General features: G+C 48.2%; 1 protein-coding gene across 1 annotated transcript; it reads right to left on the bottom strand.

The window, feature by feature from the left end:
* Window positions 1-541: 541 nt before the first annotated feature.
* DCLRE1B (DNA cross-link repair 1B) lies at window positions 542-16,716 on the bottom strand. The gene is made up of 5 exons (XM_054980961.1): window positions 16,563-16,716; window positions 5,108-5,317; window positions 3,763-3,928; window positions 2,428-2,610; window positions 542-1,985 (listed from the first exon to the last, which is right to left on the bottom strand). Exons 2-5 carry the CDS (start codon window positions 5,294-5,296, stop codon window positions 850-852), a joined length of 1,674 nt encoding a protein of 557 aa, XP_054836936.1. The 5' UTR covers window positions 5,297-5,317; window positions 16,563-16,716; the 3' UTR covers window positions 542-849.
* Between the last annotated feature and the right edge of the window lie 2,025 nt (window positions 16,717-18,741).

Genomic DNA, 18,741 nt, shown 5'->3' with positions numbered 1-18,741 from the left:
ACCCAAAACCCGAAACAGCAAGCCGCTTCAGATTTGGGTTTCTGAATCACATTGGTATGCTCCGTAAAGCTTTCTCCCAGCACCCCTACCCCCACTTAGCCCCCCGCTGCCTCCACCCCACTTACCTGGCTGGGTGGAGATGGCCAGAGCCAAAACTGCCTCCTCGGCCTGCATGGCCCTGCAGGTCGGTGGGGAGGGCCGCAGCCGCCACCACACCACCTCCTCCGGGCCCACAGCAGCTTGCATGTCGGCAGGGAGGGCCAGAGCCGCCTCCTCTGGCCATTCCTGCCCATCAAATGGCCACCACGGCAGCCATTTGAGGGGCACGGAGGGCCTTCTCCACCTCCTCCGCTGCTGCACAGCCCCACAGGGTGGCAGAGAGGGCTGGAGCTGCCGCTGCTGCGCTGCCTCCTCTGGGCCCGCAGCAGCTTGCAGGGCAGCGACGAAGGCCGGAGCAGTCTCCTCCGGGCCTTCCTGCCCCTCAAATGGCTGTGGCGGCGGCCATCTGAGAGGCAGGAAGGGCCTTCTCTGCCTCCTCCTCCGCCACGCAGCCCCACGGGGCAGTGGGAAGGGCTGGAGGGGATAGGAAGAGGAACCAGACTGCTCAAACTTCCTAGGTCAGTAATACACCTATAAGAATGACGAAATTGCAGCCTTGATATTACCGACAATAAAGTTTATTGTGTTTCATAATGAGAAACCATATTCCCAATTATGAGAATAGGTTCCTCTCTCAGTAAATGAAAAACAGCATCTAAAGTTACTTATCTAGGCCTCTCTGGCAGAGAAACTGGGCACAAAACCCCCAGATCATACCACAAAAGCTCTTTGCTAGCTCTTGTGCTTCTACTATGAGTCCTTAGCCTGAGTGCAAGTTTGCCGTCCTTTGTGCATTTTGGCCCGCCCTCTTTTTAAGTAGTTTTCCACTTCCTGGTCAAAGGTTTGGAGGGACCAACGCTTAGAGTTGCTCAATGGAGAGAAGTCATAGTTCTGAGGAAGGCCCTTTGGAGCACTGGTAGGATGGAAAGCCACATCCTTTGGGGAGCCACATGTGTAACTGATGTCATTCTGAACAGTTTGCAATGTTGCTGAGGGGACACAGTCTTTCAAGCCCATATGAGAAAGATGAACATGACCACCTGAACTGGAACAAGGAGTCCTGACAACCCCCTCAAAATAGAGCAGCGTGTGTTTTGATGTCACACTTGTCTGACGTTTTTGGAACTCATGAGCAATACTGCCCTTTAACTGATATTTGGGAGATGGCACATCAGACTTCACTGGAGAAAGCCCACTCTGGCCCTTGAGGTTTTGAGGTTTCACCATCACTATTTTCCGCTTCCTTCTGCACAGTGAGTACTCAGAAGACCTTCCTTGAGAATAAAGCTTAGATTTCTTCTGGGGCTCTGGGTAGCTTTGCTGGGAAACCTCTGGATCCTCACTATCTTCAAACAAAACCCCCCTTGGAAAATGGCAAGAGGGAGCTAGTTTTAATATTTTCAAAGGCCTTTCCTGCTTCTTGATTGGTAGCTGCATGAATCTTTTCACCGATTCAGGCACTTTGGACTCGAGTGACTGATTTTCAGATCTCAAATACTGCTTGAAATATATCTGACATTCTGCAGTCTTCACTACCGGGATTATAGAGCAGGGCTTCAGCCAAGCCACAAACTCAAGCAACTCTTGGAAAGATGAGTGGTCTGAATAAGGAACAATGTGGGCATCAGGGTGATTGATCTTCACTGGCCGACTGGTGGGGAGGATAGCTATAGTTGGATGCCTCTGGTTCCAGCTGATCATGTTTGCTTGGCAGATTTCTGAAAAATCCACAACATGAATCCAACCAGCCTCTTCCTCAGTACTGAACACATTCTCCAGGCCCAGTAACTTTATGAATTCCAGCTTTCTAGGGCTCACTACAACCCAAGTGCCGAATTCTTGGGCTAGCTGTACCAAGAGGGACTCCTTTCCCAAAGTGTAGGTACCTGGAAAAGACAAGTAACCCTTTTAGTGCTTCAAATGCTAAGGAATGATGCTGTTCATTCAGCCTGCATAGATCATTCTAAAGAAAAGTAATAATAAATCAATACATCAGTCTCAGGCCCTTGGATATGGCAGTAGCTTAGTTGCTAAATTTTTACTTCTGAAACCAAGGCTTCAAGGAATTGAAACACCACATCTTCTTTTGGAGAGACAGTTAACCACATACTTTAAAGTAGCTGTAAACGTCATTCTGAAAACATAGCCAGATTTTGCAGATTCTCCTTATTCCACAGATTTATAAATTGGATGAGATTATTTTCACACTTTTGTGCTCTACTCATTTGGAATGTTACAGGAAACTGCTCTGCTACCCACTCTGTTCCAAACTCAGCAGGCTGCCTCAATTACCATTTGGAAATTCTGCCAATCTTTTAAAGTGCTCACCAATCTTTACCAGGTGACAAGGGTGCGCCCTGATCAGCTCTTTGATTTGCTCAGTGGCAGTTGGCCGGGATGGTAGGATAAGCTCAGGATGGCAGTTGGTAGTGTCCAGGTAGAGGATGTTGATCAGCTTTGAGTTCTTCAAAGCTGGCTCCTGCTGCATGTTGGGATTGTAACGAAAATCACCTGTTGAGAAAGATATCACAGGCTGTCAGATTAACACAGCTACCCCACTGGCAGGGGAAACTGCCACTTAGAAGGTGACAGAAGTACAAGCTTAAGATTTCAGTCAAAATCCATTTATCCTTGCAACACATTTGGGCAGTCAGCCTATCTAAAAGACTGTTATTTCCCCATGATCAAGTGTTGGTGATGAAGGGAATTTAAATTTGTGCTCCCACACCTAAGACAAAACTGTAGCCAATATACAATAATATACCAATAACCTGCCATAGTGAGCACTATGTAGTACTTCTGAAATGGGAAGCTATTTATTTACCATGCCTTGAAGACCAAAAAACTTACATGATTCTCATCTCCTCCATTTTATCCTCAAAACAGCTGTGTAAGGTAGGTTAGGTGTGTGTGACTGGCTCAAGGTCACTTAGCAAACTAGCATGGAAAAGTGAGGATTCGAACCCGAGTCTCCCAGATCCTAATCTGACACTTTGACGCAGAGGTCCTCAACATTTTTGAACCTGAAGGCACCTTTGGAATTCTGACACAAGGTAGTCTTCATAACCACAACATGGTTTCTACAAGTGGCAGAGCCAATCATAAAATGTCAGGGAGTGAGGTTATGTGTAACTCTTACAGCAACTTCAACATTTCAGACAGAATCTCTGTTTAATAGGATGCATTTTAAAATGAACACATTATTTCTATGCAAGAAAATGTTTTTAAACAATTTACCTTCAGTAACACAGTGAAGATCCTTGTACTGTAGTGGCAGCCAAAGCAATTTTTTTTAAAACTGCAGTCAATCAGATCTCCAAGAGCCAAGCAGAAACCTTGCTGGGCAATTCCTCCACCAGGCCCTGTCCACTTTGTAAAACTTTGCAGGTGCCAGGAAAAGTGTTAGTGGGCATCATGGCACCCACGGGCACCATGCTGGGGACCCCCTCCTGCTGTAACCATTACATCACACTATAAGAAGCTACACCTTTAAAGTTCGCCATCACAGAGGGACTAGAATTAGTCAATTAAAATGTACCTGTCATTAATTTCTTAGCGATGGGGGGGGGGGGATTTACTGTTGTAAAGTTGGGAAATTGAGGAAAATACTAGGAAGAGTTTAAAATATGATATGCTCATCTCTCATAAACAAAGAATTCATACCTGTGTAGAGGATGACCCCAAAGTAGCCTTCAAAAAGGAACATGACAGATCCAGGACAATGGTTGGCATCTATCAAGGTCACAGTCATGGTTTCTTTGCCAATCCCATCTATGGGCAGGACGTGGCTCTCTCCCACTTCAAGGGGACAGATCCAGCACTTAGCTACCTGGAATCAAGATGAATGCGTGTTATAGTCAACTGCAGCTTCCCCTAAGACAGTTCTCTAACTTCAGGAACCCCCATTTCAACATGATATTTTTAGGATCAGCAAGGCCTCCCTTTCTCCCTCACTGGTACCTACCCCCTTTGAAATTGTGTAGCAAGCTGTATGTGCCCCATGGAGGCCTCTTCCCATCCTGTTGAGATGGTTAAAGGCAGAAGTGGGTATCAAGGGATGTGTCTTGGAATTGGCTTCAATAATTCCTAACAAAACAGTTTCAAAAGGTTGAGCTACCTTCAAGGTGGGAGTTTTCTTACAGGGTTCCACAGGGCGCAATCTTATCACTTAGGTTATTCAACTTTTATGTAAAGCCTTTAGGAGAATCATTTGTAGCTATGCAATTAGATGCAATCAATATGCAGATGACACCCAGCTTCATATCTCTATCCAAATCCCCTGGTGATGCAGTACAGGTTTTAAATCACTGCCTGACAGCTGTGATAAGCTGGCTAAAAACAAAACTTGAAACTGAACCCAGACACGACAGAAGTGATGCTGGTTGTGAAGGCAGAGATATTGAAGGACACTGTGCTCCTCACTTGTGATGGAGTTTAGTAGATCTTTGCAGACTTGGTTAAGAGCCTAGGGCTTATACTGAACCCAGTGCTACTGCTAGGGAAGCAAGTTAATGCAGCTGTAAAAAATACTTTCCACAAACTCAGTCTAGCCCATAAGGTGGCTCCCTACCTTGATACAGCTGATCTGGCCACTTGGATCCACAGCATGGTAACATCAAGACCTGACTACTGTAATGCACCCTACATACGTCTCCCCTCAAAGTGAACTTGGAGACTCCAGTTAGTGCAGAACGTCACTCCCCAATTGTTATCAGGAACCAGGTGGAGCATGAATATTACTCCCACTCTGCAGTCATTCCATTAGCTGCCCATCCGTTACTGGGCTCAATTCAAGGTTTGACTATCACATACAAAACCCTTTATGGCCTTGGTCCCTTGTTTCTACAGGAGTGCTTCTTTCCCTATGCTCTGCCATGGCAGCTTCACTCATCTAAACAGGGCCTTCTGCAGGTGCCACCCAGCAAATGGGCAAAATCAACAAAGGACTTCAGTTTGAGAAATGCTCCCATAAGAAAAATGATAGGAAACTTAACAAATCTAGAGCTACCTTCAATTTCAAATGCAAGAGTTGACCAGTAATAGGAGAACAATAGATGGGTTGGTTCCAGGTGCTAGAAAGCCCCACTGTATGGTCACTGTGCATGTGAGAAAGGAAGAATAAGCGAGCTTGACCAGCATTTCTTATATTCCAGAAATCCACTGCAATGGGTGTGCCTGCAATCAGAGCCCCATTCATTAATCCAGCTCTTTGAGACTCCTGGAAAAAGAACAGAAAGATATGAATACCAACAACAACAAGGTTGGAGAAAAAAATTAACATGAAATAAAGACTGGGATACTTGTGGTTCAGAATGGGATGGGCTGCCAACAAGGATATGGAGCAGATCAAAATAATATAGCACTTTGACAACCATACGGGATCAATAAAAAAGGTAAAGGTGCAAGCACCGAGTCATTACTGACCCACGGAGGGACGTCGCATCATGACATTTTCTTGGCAGACTTTTTGTTATGGGGTGGTTTGCCATTGCCTTCCCTAGTCATTTACACTTTACCCCAAGGAAACTGGGTACTCATTTTACCAACTTCAGAAGGCTGGAAGGCTGAGTCAACCTTGAGCCAGCTACCTGAACCTGGCTGCCACCAGGATCGTTAGCAGAGCTTGGGCTGCAGTACTGCAGCTTACCACTCTGCACCATGGGGCTCTACAGGATCAATAATAATGTACTAATTATTCCTAATTAAAGAGACTGAAGTTGTGGTAATAGCACATTATGATACTCTTACAGCCTGATTGCAAATATTTTCAAGGATATAAATCCAATTGAATTCAATGTCAACGCAATCCAACTCAATTTACCAGGAAACAAGTCCCATAAAACTAAGACTTGAGTAAACATGTTGTGGAGTGACGTGTTACAGACCGACTGATTCTTTACTAAGATAGCTAATAAAATAGGGACCAGATTCTGTAGATGTCTCTGAATACAAAAAAAAAAATTAAGCAGTTTACACATTAGACCATAAGAGTATTTGACGCAAGACAAAAACAAGAGAGAGTGCATCCACCCAAACACGACTAGACTGTTCCCTCTTCTGGTAGGATCTAGAGCAAAGTAATTTATTTTAGTTCAACCTGGTTTCTTTCACAGGTTATCTCATTACTTTCTTTTGCAGCTAATTTCTCCAGCAAAGATTTCTTCTCAGTTCTTTCTGATTCTCTGACTTGTCCTTTCTGCTATTTCTACTCACTAGGCAGATGGTCTTACTTGTATAGGTTTGATCTGTCACAGATTTTGACAGATCAATATGTGCAGCTCAAAGGTTTTACAATTAAATATAAGAACAAAGTACAAAATAATGGTAACTTCCATTCCCTCACATAGCTGACAAAAGCTTATGTTGGAATAAAACTATTAATCTTTACATTGCCACTAGATTCTTGTTTCTCACTTTTGACATTAGTCTTCCAAATATGAGGGGCAGAATCACTGAGCTTCATGTCAGAACAGATTCTAAGTATGGAAATAACAGGATGGAGACCAACTGTCTCTACAGATATCACTTTAGCAGCCCCAAGAGCAAACCAACAGTTGACAGTATCTTTTCCCCTCAATGCCCCACCTAAACAGGTGAGGTGTGTGGCAGAGTCAGGGCTTTTTCAGTGGTGGCACTTCTCCTTTGGAATCCAAGCTTTCATTTAGGCACCAGGTCAAAACTTCTCTTTTACACAGGATTTTAACTATGTGAGACAGTCCATCTTTTTAAAAGTTGTTTTATTGTCTGCTTATAGCCTGAGAATATCATTTTATTTTTCATTCTCAACATTTATATCCCACCTTACTGCCCAATGAAGGCTATCAAGGCAGCTAACAAATAAAAAAGCATAATAAAATTCATCATTAAACCAACCAAAACACTTAAAATACATCAATACAAACAATTAAAATACATAATAAAACCAATTAAAAAAATCTTCATCTGCTAGTGGAAGATAATGATAGAAGGGGATACATGAATATCCTTGAGGAGAGAGTTCCATAATTTTGGCACAACAGCCTTCTCTCAGGTTGCCACCCAGCTAGCTTCAGAAATCTATGGCACCCAAAGCAGAACCTTAAAGGATGACTGCAGCAGTTGGTTAGGTTTGTATGGGAGGAGGTGGTACACTTTAAATATGCTGGACCCAAACTGTATTCAGCTTTAAGAGTCAATACAAGCACCCTGAATGGCCCCCAGAAAAAAACTGAGAGCCAGTCTAGATGGACCAAGACTGGAGCAATGTGGTCCCTACAAAACAGGGTTAACATACCTGTAACTTATGTTCATCGAGTTCTTCTGTGCTGACACACATGGGGACTGCGCAGGCGCAGGCCAGCCGCCGGAGAATTTTCTAGAGCTTCCATGGCTCCGAAGGGGCCGTTTGTCGCGCGCCTCAGCGACCGTTTTCCCGCCTAAACGGTCACATGATCCTCCAGCGACCAACGGCCCCTTCCCTCAGTTCTCCTTTGCCGCCGCTTGACCAATACACTTCAGCCATAACACCTTAAAAACACCAATTTCCGTTACAGCCATCACATTGTCGTGCATTGGAATTCACAGCGGGGTAGGAGGGAGGGTTGTGTGTCAGCACAGAAGAACTTGATGAACATAAGTTACAGGTATGTTAACCCTGTTTTCATCTTCGTTCTTCTGTGCCTCCACACATGGGAGTGTACCAAGCTTCACGCAATAAGGAAGGCGGGGTGAAGTACAACACAATTTTATTGAACAAACAAGAACAACAACAAATAGATATGCATATATACATCTATGTAAACTGTGTAGTGGTACATAAGTACTCAATATTTACACATATATACACCCAAATATACATATATACACTCTTTCACTCAAGGGTACCTAGCAGGTACGCCAAGAAAACCTTTCCAATACTCCCTCAGGAAAAAAGGGAGTGTAGGACAGCCTTGGCCACCGACACATCCTGCTCGGCATTTACATCTATGGCATAATGCCTGACAAAGGTGTCTGCAGAGGACCATGTGGCCGCTTTGCAAATGTTAGCCAGGGGCACACCCCTGAGTAGCGCCGAGGAGGATGCCTGGGACCGCGTAGAATGGGCCCTGACATGAAGCGGGCAAGCTAACCCTGCCAGGGAATAGGCCTTGCTAATGGCCGTCACAATCCACCTCGACAGGGTCTGTGAAGAAGCCCTGTTACCCTTGTCCTTGGCCCCAAAGCACACAAACAGGTGAGGGCTCGACCGGAATCCCTTTGTCCTATCCAGATAATAGGCTATGGCCCTCTTCAAGTCTAGGGAATGGAGGGCCTTTTCCCCTTTAGAGGAAGGGTGAGGAAAAAATGCAGGCAAGGAAATATCCTGTGAGAGGTGGAAAGCGGACACCACCTTGGGCAGGAAACCCAGGCAGGGACGCAGGACCACCATGTTGGGATGAAACACAAGAAAGGGAGGGTCAGACCGCAGCGCAGACAGCTCACTGACCCTTCTGGCCGATGTCGCAGCCACCAAGAATGCCACCTTGTAAGATAATACATCCAAGGGGCACGTAGCCATAGGTTCAAATGGGGGCAACATCAGACGCGAAAGCACCAGGGACAGTGACCACTGAGGCACTGGCGCCGACACAGGTGGGTAAAGGTTGAACATGCCCTTAAGGAACTGGCGGGATAGTGGGTGAGAAAACACTGTAACACCCTCAACTGGGGTGTGAGCAGCCGATATAGCTGCCAAGTGGACCTTGAGAGAGGAAACCTTCAAGCCCAGGTCCCGCAGGTGGCACAAGTACCCAAATACAACCCCTAGGGGGCTGCTGGCAGGCACCACTCCTTTAGCAAGTGCCCAAAGTTCAAACCTGCGCCACTTAGCCGCATAAGCGCGCCTAGCGGATGGTCGACGAGCGTTCAGGAGGACCCTCTGTACCTCGTCAGTAAAAACTACAGGGCAGGAACGATCCGCCAAGCCGTCAGGTGCAGCTTCCTGGGATCGTGGTGGACTAGGCTCCCGTTTAGGAGAAGGTCTTGCCGAGGGGGCAAACTGACATATGTCCGTTGGGACATCAGCAGGAGCTTCGGGAACCAAACCTGCCGTGGCCAGAAGGGGGCTACCAGGATGCAGTCCGTCCTGTCCTCCTCTATTTTGCACAGGACCCTGGGGATCAATGGGAACGGAGGAAACATGTAGTGCAAGCCCTGCGTCCACGTAAACTGGAAGGCATCCCCAATAGAGAGGGGGTCGCTCCCTGCCCTGGAACAGAACGTGCGGGCCTTGGTGGTTGCCGCAGTGGCGAACACGTCTATCACCGGATGTCCCCACATCCGAAAGATCGGCCCAATGCACTCTACGTTCAGCTCCCACTCGTGGTCCAGCAGAAGGACCCTGTTGAGGGCATCCGCGCGGGCATTGTCCGACCCTGCCACGTGTATAGCACGAATTGTCACGCCATTCCTGATTGCCCACTGCCAAGTGAGCATGGCTTCCCGGCACAGAGCCATGGACACTGTGCCCCCCTGCTGATTTACGTAGTACATGGCAGTCGTGTTGTCCGTCTGCACCAACACCTGGCGATTTTTCAAGAGTGCTGTAAGGGACACAAGTGCGAAACGTATGGCTCTTAGTTCAAGCACATTGATATGGAGGGTCTTTTCCCTCTCAGACCAGACATCTTGCACACATACATCACCACAATAAGCCCCCCAGCCCAGCAGAGAGGCATCTGTGGTAACCGTGACGTCAGGATGCTGATAGCCAAAAGGGGTCCCTTTAAACAAATGGTCATCAGACAGCCACCAGTCCAAGGAGGATAGGATGACCCTCGAGATAGAGAATTTGAGGGACAGAGGGTGCTGCTGAGCATCGTACCTCCGCACAAACCAGTTCTGGAGAGGGCGTATACGCAGCCTAGCGAAGGGCACCACGGAGGTGGCCGCTGCCATATGCCCTAATAAGCACTGGATAGTGCGCACTGACTGGAAACGGTTCCTTTTAAACATGGACACAAGACCCCTTAGGGACCTAGCTCTCTCCAAGGGAAGCAGAGCCTTACCCTCCACAGAGTCTAACAGTGCACCAATGTAGGAAACCTTGCAACAGGGCACTAGTTTGGATTTTTCAAAGTTTACCAAGAGCCCCAGGCGTTGACAAGTGCTAAGTACCAAGCCAATGTCCTGCACGAGCCTAGACTCTGAGTCAGCCACGATGAGCCAGTCATCGAGGTACGGAAAGATGGTACAGCCCTCCTCCCGAAGGAAGGAGACCACAGGGGCCACACATTTCGTGAACACTCGCGGGGCAGTGGACAGTCCGAAGGGGAGCACCTTATACCGGAAAACCCTCTGCCGGTAAACGAAGCTCAGGTATTTCCTGTGCTCCTCCCGTATTCCCACATGAAAATATGCGTCCTTCAAGTCAAGGACCGCAAACCAATCCCCCTGCTTCAGCAAGGCGATCACAGCCGCCAACGTAACCATCTTGAACTTGGTCACCTTGAGGAAGGCATTAAGGCCCCTCAGATCTAAGATGGGACGTAAGCCTCCATCCTTCTTGGGGACCAGGAAGAACCTAGAGAAGAACCCCCTTACAGAGTCCTCATAGGGCAATTCTTCCACAGCACCCTTGGCCAAGAGCGACACGATCTCCGCATCCAGCTCGGCCATAGTATTATTGACAGCCGTCAGGGGTGAACTGCACCTAGGCAGCTCAACGAACTCCAGCCCGTATCCCATTTCAACAATTGTTAAGACCCATGAGTCAGATGTTATTGACTCCCACTCAGAGAGGAGTGGACCCAGTCTGTCCAAGAAATTCGGGGATACGGCTGGCGCGACCCGTCAGTACTGCCTCCCGGGGCCCTGCTGATCTCTCTGCTGGGCCGGTGGCTGCGACGGACGAGGTTTAAAGGGCCTTCGCCTCCTCTGCTGCTGTGCAGGAGGGTATGACCGCTGTTGGTAAGCAGGATACTGGTGGTAGCCTGGTCGCCGCTGCTGGTATCTGCCCTGGTAGTGGTAAGGGCCGGACCGGGGAGCATACCGTGGCCTGGAGGTGGGCTTGTCCGCAGGAGCCAGCCCCAAGGATCGCGCCGTCTGCCGGTCTTCCTTTTTCTTCTTCAGGGTCTCGTCGGTCGATTTCGAGAACAGCGTGGCTCCCAGCATTCATCTGCTGCTTAGACAGCCTGACAGCCTCCGTCTGCAACAGGGAGACCACAGCCTTCTGCTCAGGTGGGAGGTCTCGAGTATAGGATGCCAACTTCTCCCAGAGGTAGAGCTGGTAACCAGCCATGATGGTCTGGTAGTTGGCGATCCTCAGGCCCAACGAAGCCACCGTGTACCGGCGCTTGCCAAGTGCATCAAGCTTCCGACTCTCTTTATCGGCCGGCACAGATGTGTGGCCCGACCGCCTTGGGTTGAATTCCTCAGTGACAAGAGAGGAAGGTGGAGGGTGCTTCACCAACGCCTGCCAGGTGCCCTGTTTGATTTTATACAACTGCTCGATCCGTTTGGATGTCGGAGGCTGGTCACAGGGCACCTTCCACACCCTATCCACGATTTCCTCAATACCCTCGAGCATGGGGAAACCGAGGTACGCCGGGTTGTCCCCGTAAATCCTCTTGAGGAGCTTGTCCTTGGTTTGGGGGGCCGCCGAGGAGATGTCCATCTCTAAGGCCTGAGCCATTCGTGCCATTTGGTCAGAGTAAATCCGTAGGTCTTCATACGGCGAACCCGTAGCAGGGACCACATCATCAGCGGGCGATGGCTCAGACCAGGACTCCGACTGGTAGTCCCCCAGGCTTTCGACTTCCCCATCGTCGGAACCGAGCTGGGATCCCTCACCGTGGACCGGAGGTGGAAACCATGCTTGCCGTGATGTTGAAGGCCTCGGTTCCGATGCGGAGAAACCCGTAGGCGCCCCTTCCCACTGGCAGTGGTACGACGGGGGAAGGTAGGAGGCCTGGCGATGTCGGGACGCAGTGGACCGGACGGATTGGACACTGTCCCCGGACCGACGCCTCTCGCGACCGACAGCAGGGGTAGGAGATCGTCGACTCCGATGAGGAACCGGGCTCGGTCCCGGTTCCGGTGAACGACGGGCGGGTGACGGCCGACTCAGATGTGGCCGCGGGCTCGGCTCCGGTCCCGAGGAAAACTCCGCCTGGACAGTCTCGAACGCCATCGGATCCGGCACCGGTTCGGAGACCCCCTCTGGCTCGGGGGAACCCAGATGAGGGGAAGGCGTGTGCGGGAGCACAATGACCTCCTCCTGCGGAGCGGGACGCGGCGACCGGCGATGCTTGGTCTTCTTCTTCTTTTTGGCTGGTTCCGAAGAAGACCTCGGAAGCGATGCGCTCCTCGATTTCGAAGGGGACCTCGGCTTCGACCACTTCACCTTGATCGGGATCGAACCGGCTGTCGGTTCCGACCGGGGACTCGGCACCAGGATCCTCGGTTCCGAAGCCGGTCTCAGATCCGACCTGGTAGATGACGCGCTCCGGGGTGGCCGTGCCGAACCCTGCGCCGGAGAGGCCGCTCTCGACGCCGAGGCACTCGGGGGATGCAGTTTCGACCCCGACCTCGCGGAGGCCACTGAGCCAGCTCTTGATTGCCGTCCGGCAGAGGGGCTAGGGCCGGCCTTGGGCGGAGGTAACGGGGCGCCCTCAGACATGACCTTCTGCCACAGTGAGGAATTTAGTCGGGCCTTGCGATCCTGCCGGGCCTTGTTGGTGAAACCCTGGCAGATCCTACAGGCCGACACATTGTGGGTCTCCCCCAAACAAAAGAGGCACAGATCATGGCCATCGGATTTGGCCATCTTAGTGTGGCATTGCAGGCAATGCTTAAAGAGAGCCGTAGAGGCCATCTTCAGGGGCACGCGAGAGAAGGGTCAAAAACAGTCCGAGTCGTAAATACCGAGTCCACGTCAAGTCCAAATCAAGATCCGAAGAATGGTCGAGGTCCAAAGTCCGAAGTCAAAAAGCCAAAGATCAATCAGTAGAAGCAAGCACAAAGCACAAAGCACAGAGCACAAAGCTCACGTTCTCTCCAAGCGGCGGCAAGAAGAGAACTGAGGGAAGGGGCCGTTGGTCGCTGGAGGATCACGTGACCGTTTAGGCGGGAAAACGGTCGCTGAGGCGCGCGACAAACGGCCCCTTCGGAGCCATGGAAGCTCTAGAAAATTCTCCGGCGGCTGGCCTGCGCCTGCACAGTCCCCATGTGTGGAGGCACAGAAGAACGAAGATGAACTCACTCCAGTCATCATCCTAGCTGCAGCATTCTGTACCAGTTAAAGTTTCCAAACACTCCAAAGGGCAGCCCCACATAGAATGCATTGCTGTACTGTAATCTAAACGTTTCTAGGGCATCCACCTAGTGCCTAGACCTTTTCTGCCCAGGAAAGGCCACAGCTGACTGGCCACTCAAAACTGGTAAAAGGCACCCATGGATACCTTTGCCACCTGCTTATACATCAATAGGCTCAGGTCCAACAGTACCACCAAGCTATGGCTCTGCTCCGTCAACAAAGGCACAACCTCATCCAGTGAAGGAGATACCTCAAATCTACCTACCAGTAGCACTTCCATCTTGTCACGATTAGGCTTTGGTTTATTAGCAGTCATTTCATTACAAAACTGCTTCCTGGAGCAGGTGCACAGTTACTACAGGCTCCCTGGGGTCAGATGGAAGTGCAAGATAGAGCTGAGTGCCATCTGTATACTGATGACAACCCAGCCCAAATCTCCAGATGACCTCACCTAGTGACTTCATATAGATGTTAAAAGCAATAGGAGATAAGATGGAACACTGAAAGACTTCCTGCTGAATGTTTAATTTTAGGCAGCTGAGTGTTGTCTAATGCTGTTTTGATGGCTAGTTTAATATTGGTAATTCTTTTGCTGTTGTTTTTATGATTTAATTGTATTATTTTTACTTTGTGAGCTGCCTCAAGCATGTGTCTCGAAAGTCAGCATATACATTTTCTAACCAAACAGGGCAAGAAGAATGTGGCTTATGAGTCACAGAGGAGAGCTGCTACAATATGATTTACCAGAGATCTTTCCTGTACTTAAACTCCAGCTATCCATACCCGATTAATGGGAAAGATTAGTGCTTGGACAACATGGGAACTTAGGAAGCATCTAACAACTTCAATGAACAGCGGCTGACTAGATTTCATGGTTGGCATGATACTGTGGTGATGGTGAAGAGTACCATCAAGTCATTGCTGACTTATGGTGACTCCTGACGTGGTTTTTATGGCAAGAGACTAACATTGCCTGCCTCTGTAACTGTAGTCTTTGCTGGAGGTATCCCATCCAATTACTAATCAGGGTCAACCCAGCTCAGCTTCTGAGACCGGATGAAATTGGGCTTGCCTGGGCTATCCAGATCAGGGCGCATGATACTGTGCACCAAATTTCCATGTGGTGGGTTTTATTTACATAAAAATAACTGCAATGTTAAACAGACAATAGCCATTTCCACACAGGATATTTGCATGGGTTTGATGCTGTTGGGAAGCAGGTTCTTTTGCACTGATGCACTTCCAAGGGTTTCCCTGGTTTTTCTCCTAAATCCTGCTTTGCTCTGACATTTTGGAAAAGATCACAGCCAAATGTGAATGGCTGCTGTGCAGGCAGTAATTTTTCTGGTCCCACCCAAACAACAGCAATTTTCTCTACAGTGGCCTTTGCCTCCCCCCCCCCACCAGCACGGAGCTTTAAAAAAATCATCAACCAAATAATATTACATCCATACCCTAAATCAGTGATTCTCAACTGGGGTTCCACAAGAGATTGTCAGGGGTTCTGAGAGAAACTGGCCAAGAATTCAACATTTGTGCAAAAATAAAGCCCCAATATCACACTGAAAGTAAATTTTATATTGATTACAAATGTAAACTTTATTTTGATATTTAAGAAAACTTTGTTTTGATTTGATAGCTTGATACTTAAAAGATTAGATAATACAAAAATGACAGGAAAATCTTTATTTTTTGCTTATAATGTAAGCTGAAATTGAGAGAGCACACACATGCAGCTCTTTACAAATTTTCTTGACAATAATTTAGTAGCCATTGAATTGTGTTCCCTACCATCAACTTTTATTGGCTTGTAATTGTTTTTATAGGTAGGGATTCCTTGGAATTTGAAAAATTAATTTCGGGGTTCCTCCATGGAAAAAAGATTGGAAAACACTGCTCTAAATTATCAGCTTTGAATTCCCAGCTTTCATTTTTTAAAAACTTTCTATTTCACACATGCTGTTAGAACATTGATATAACCATATTTAGTTACTTATTTCAGAAAAGAAAAACCCTGAAGGTGAAGGGAGGGGAGGGGTGGGGTGGTCAGGGCAGGGAATGATGGGGAAACCTAGCATGTGGAAGCCTTGTTGCAGGACAGCCACAGCAGCAAGGACAAAACTAGGTATGCTTGTCCCCCTGTGGAAAAAAACACGAAGTTGCAGTCAGAGTACACACTTGCAGCCAAACTAAAGGACTGCTGGGGGGAAAATCACACCCTCAGGAGCAAGATAAACAGGGGCAGAAGGTTGGCACTAGGATTCACAGACCACACTTGAATGTTAAAAAGTAAGAGCTCTGCTTCCCAGGACTTCTTTCAACTAAATCACACTACTTTCAAACAATTTGGACTGAGAATCATCAGTAGATCTGTGGAGTAAAGTCAGGTCAGTTCTGAGAAGGTCCCATCTGATGCAAGAGAGATGCTGCAGCACAGGGTTAAGTGGTTGGGTTGCAAATCACCACTCTGCTGGGTGGAATCCTATTACTCCCATGAGCTCAGCAGGAGGCTCTAGGTAAGTCATTCCTCTCAACCCCAGCTCCCCAGTATATAAGCGTAGTTGTTAATTATTATTACTAAATCGTATTATTTTTATTATTAATAAGAGTGAACTGAAGTGACTGGGCAGGCGAGCAGGCAGCAGCAAAAGCAAGAGCAGCACTTGCGGAGCAGCTTCGGAAGAGCCTGCAGGGATCTTATGCAAAATTAGATTTGGCTCCCTTTGCTTAACACTGCAGCCCAAATACCCTCGTTTGGTCCCGAGCCAGGGCTTGGTTGCTCCCATCGGTACTTAGATGAGAGGCCACCAAGGGAGGAAGGGGCTGCTCCGCGGAGGAAGGCAACGGCAAACCCCTCTGCTCCTCTCTTGCCTGGAACGCCCTGTGAACGGGCTTGCCTTGAGTCAGTTGCAACTCTACTACAAGTTCTTCTCCGAGCACGGCAGCTGGGCAGCGCGGTTTTCTGCATGTCTGCTCGGAAGTAAAACTGAATCAACTACACCAGGACCTACAGACCAGCCCACTCACATCCTTCTGCGTAAACGTGCAGAGTCTTGGGTGGCTCAATTCTGGAAGAGGGAAGGCAAGCGGAGCAGACCCGCTTTACAAGCCGACGGCTGCTTCTGGTCTCTTGCCGTTTCGATTCCCTCTCCCCTGCCCCAACCGGGACGCAACGAACAAAATGGCTTACTGTGGCTGGTAGCAGGTCTGTGGCAGCCAAGGGATGGAACGGGCCCTCAGAGAAAAGACGCTGCTAAGGAGGGCTTTTGGCGCTAGCGCTCGCTTCTAAAGACGAAGAAACGAGGCAACTTCTGATACAGGCGCCTGTTCCTGTCCCCGTTCGAGCCTCGCGAGATCTTAGCGACTCTTCAGTTTATTCTTTAGAGCGCTTCCCGCCAAAGAACAAAGTAGTTCAACCCCTAGGTCCGCATGCGCAGTTCTCTCAACGACAGCCGATTCTCAGTTCCGGTTCCCATAAGAATCCTCGATGTGTGCAGCGAGAGCGGTCACGGGACGCGGGAGGTTTTTTTTGTTGTTGTTGCCGTGGTTTGGCATAATAGTGCCTTTTATTCCCCTCTTCCGAAACTATTTGAGCTGTTGCTCATTTTTTTTAAGGTCCTTGGTGAGCGTGGGAGAGAAGAAAGAAGTTAAAAACTAGATTTAAGTTCCTATTTATTTATTTTCCTTTGTGTCATGTATAGTCCGCCTTTATCACTGAGACTCACTGTGAGATTAGTACTGTCAATATCAGGAACATTTCCATAAACAATGCCATAGGGTAAATAGTTGACATTAATAGTCTGATGCAACATAGTGGTGAGGTCTCTGGTTCCTGACTCATTAGCGAATCATCTGAGATCCACTCCCTCCAATACACTCCTATCAGTAAAAAGCTTTTTTGAATAAATCGGTTTTGCATGTTTGCGGAAAACCAGGAGAGTGGGGGCTCTCCTGACCTCCTCAGCCAGGCTGTTCCACAAGGTAGGGGCCACCACAGAGAAAGCACGCATAGGGGCTTCTGTCGATTTCGCCAAATGCGCAGGGTGGCACCTGCAGGAGACCCTATTCCGAAAAGCGAAGCTGCCGTAGAGGAGCATAGGGAGGAAAGCAGTCCCATAGGCCACGAAGAGCTTTATCAGTGATAATCAATACTTTGAACTGAGCACAGTAACTAAAGTGCAGCCAATGGAGTGACTGCAGGATGGGAATGATGTTCATGCTCCTGATAACAGTCTAGCTGCAGCATTTTGCACCAATTGGAGTTTTCTAGTTAGTTGGGAGGCCAATGTATAGTGCATTACAATAGTCAAGCCTTGATGTTATCGTAGCATGGATCCAGGTGGCCAGGTCAGCCATGTCAATGCAAGAAGCCATTTTCCAGGCTAGGGAAAGGTGGTAGAAAGCATTTTTTGCAGCTTCCTTAACTTGTTTTTTTACCTAAGCAGAGAGTTTTTATAAGGACAGGGTAAAAGCCGGAACGGGCCGGAACACGCCGGAACGGGCAATAAAGAAATGCCAGTGCCACAAAAAAGAGGGGGATGTGTTAGAGACACTCCAGAACAATATTTTAGAAATGAAAACTCTGGACTGCCCCGCTTTTATTAACCCGTTCCATGCCAAAAAGCTCCCGGAACAGCACAAAACAGCCCGGAACGGGCACTAAAGAAAGGCCAGTGCCACAAAAAACAGTGGGATGTGTTAGAGACACTCCAGAACAATATTTTAGAAATGAAAACTCTGGACTGCCCCGCTTTTATTAACCCGTTCCATGCCAAAAAGCTCCCGGAACAGCACAAAACAGCCCGGAATGGGCACTAAAGAAACGCCAGTGCCACAAAAAACAGTGGGATGTGTTAGAGACACTCGAGAACAATATTTTAGAAATGAAAACTCTGGACTGCCCCACATTTATTAACCCGTTCCATGCCAAAAAGCTCCCGGAACAGCACAAAACAGCCCGGAATGGGCACTAAAGAAAGGCCAGTGCTACAAAAAACAGTGGGATGTGTTAGAGACACTCCAGAACAATATTTTAGAAATGAAAACTCTGGACTGTCCCGCGTTTATTAACCCGTTCCATGCCAAAAAGCTCCCGGAACAGCACAAAACAGCCCGGAACGGGCACTAAAGAAAGGCCAGTGCCACAAAAAACAGTGGGATGTGTTAGAGACACTCCAGAACAATATTTTAGAAATGAAAACTCTGGACTGCCCCGCGTTTATTGACCCGTTCCATGCCAAAAAGCTCCCGGAACAGCACAAAACAGCCCGGAACGGGCACTAAAGAAACGCCAGCGACACAAAAAACAGTGGCATGTGTTAGAGACACTCCAGAACAATATTTTAGAAATGAAAACTTTGGACTGCCCC

Source organism: Eublepharis macularius, chromosome 5 (assembly GCF_028583425.1).
Source record: "Eublepharis macularius isolate TG4126 chromosome 5, MPM_Emac_v1.0, whole genome shotgun sequence".
NCBI classification, from domain to species: domain Eukaryota; kingdom Metazoa; phylum Chordata; class Lepidosauria; order Squamata; family Eublepharidae; genus Eublepharis; species Eublepharis macularius.
This window is presented reverse-complemented; position numbering and strand designations above follow the sequence as displayed.

Excerpts from the sequence above, each read along its gene's own strand:
- DCLRE1B (XM_054980961.1), bottom strand. The coding sequence starts at position 5,296 with ATGAATGGGGCTCTGATTGCAGGCACACCCATTGCAGTGGATTTCTGG. Across the intron at positions 3,929-5,107 it reads TCTTGCATTTGAAATTGAAG|GTAGCTAAGTGCTGGATCTG; the intron begins GTAGCTCTAGAT and ends TCTTGATTCCAG. Across the intron at positions 2,611-3,762 it reads TGGGGTCATCCTCTACACAG|GTGATTTTCGTTACAATCCC; the intron begins GTATGAATTCTT and ends CTTTCTCAACAG.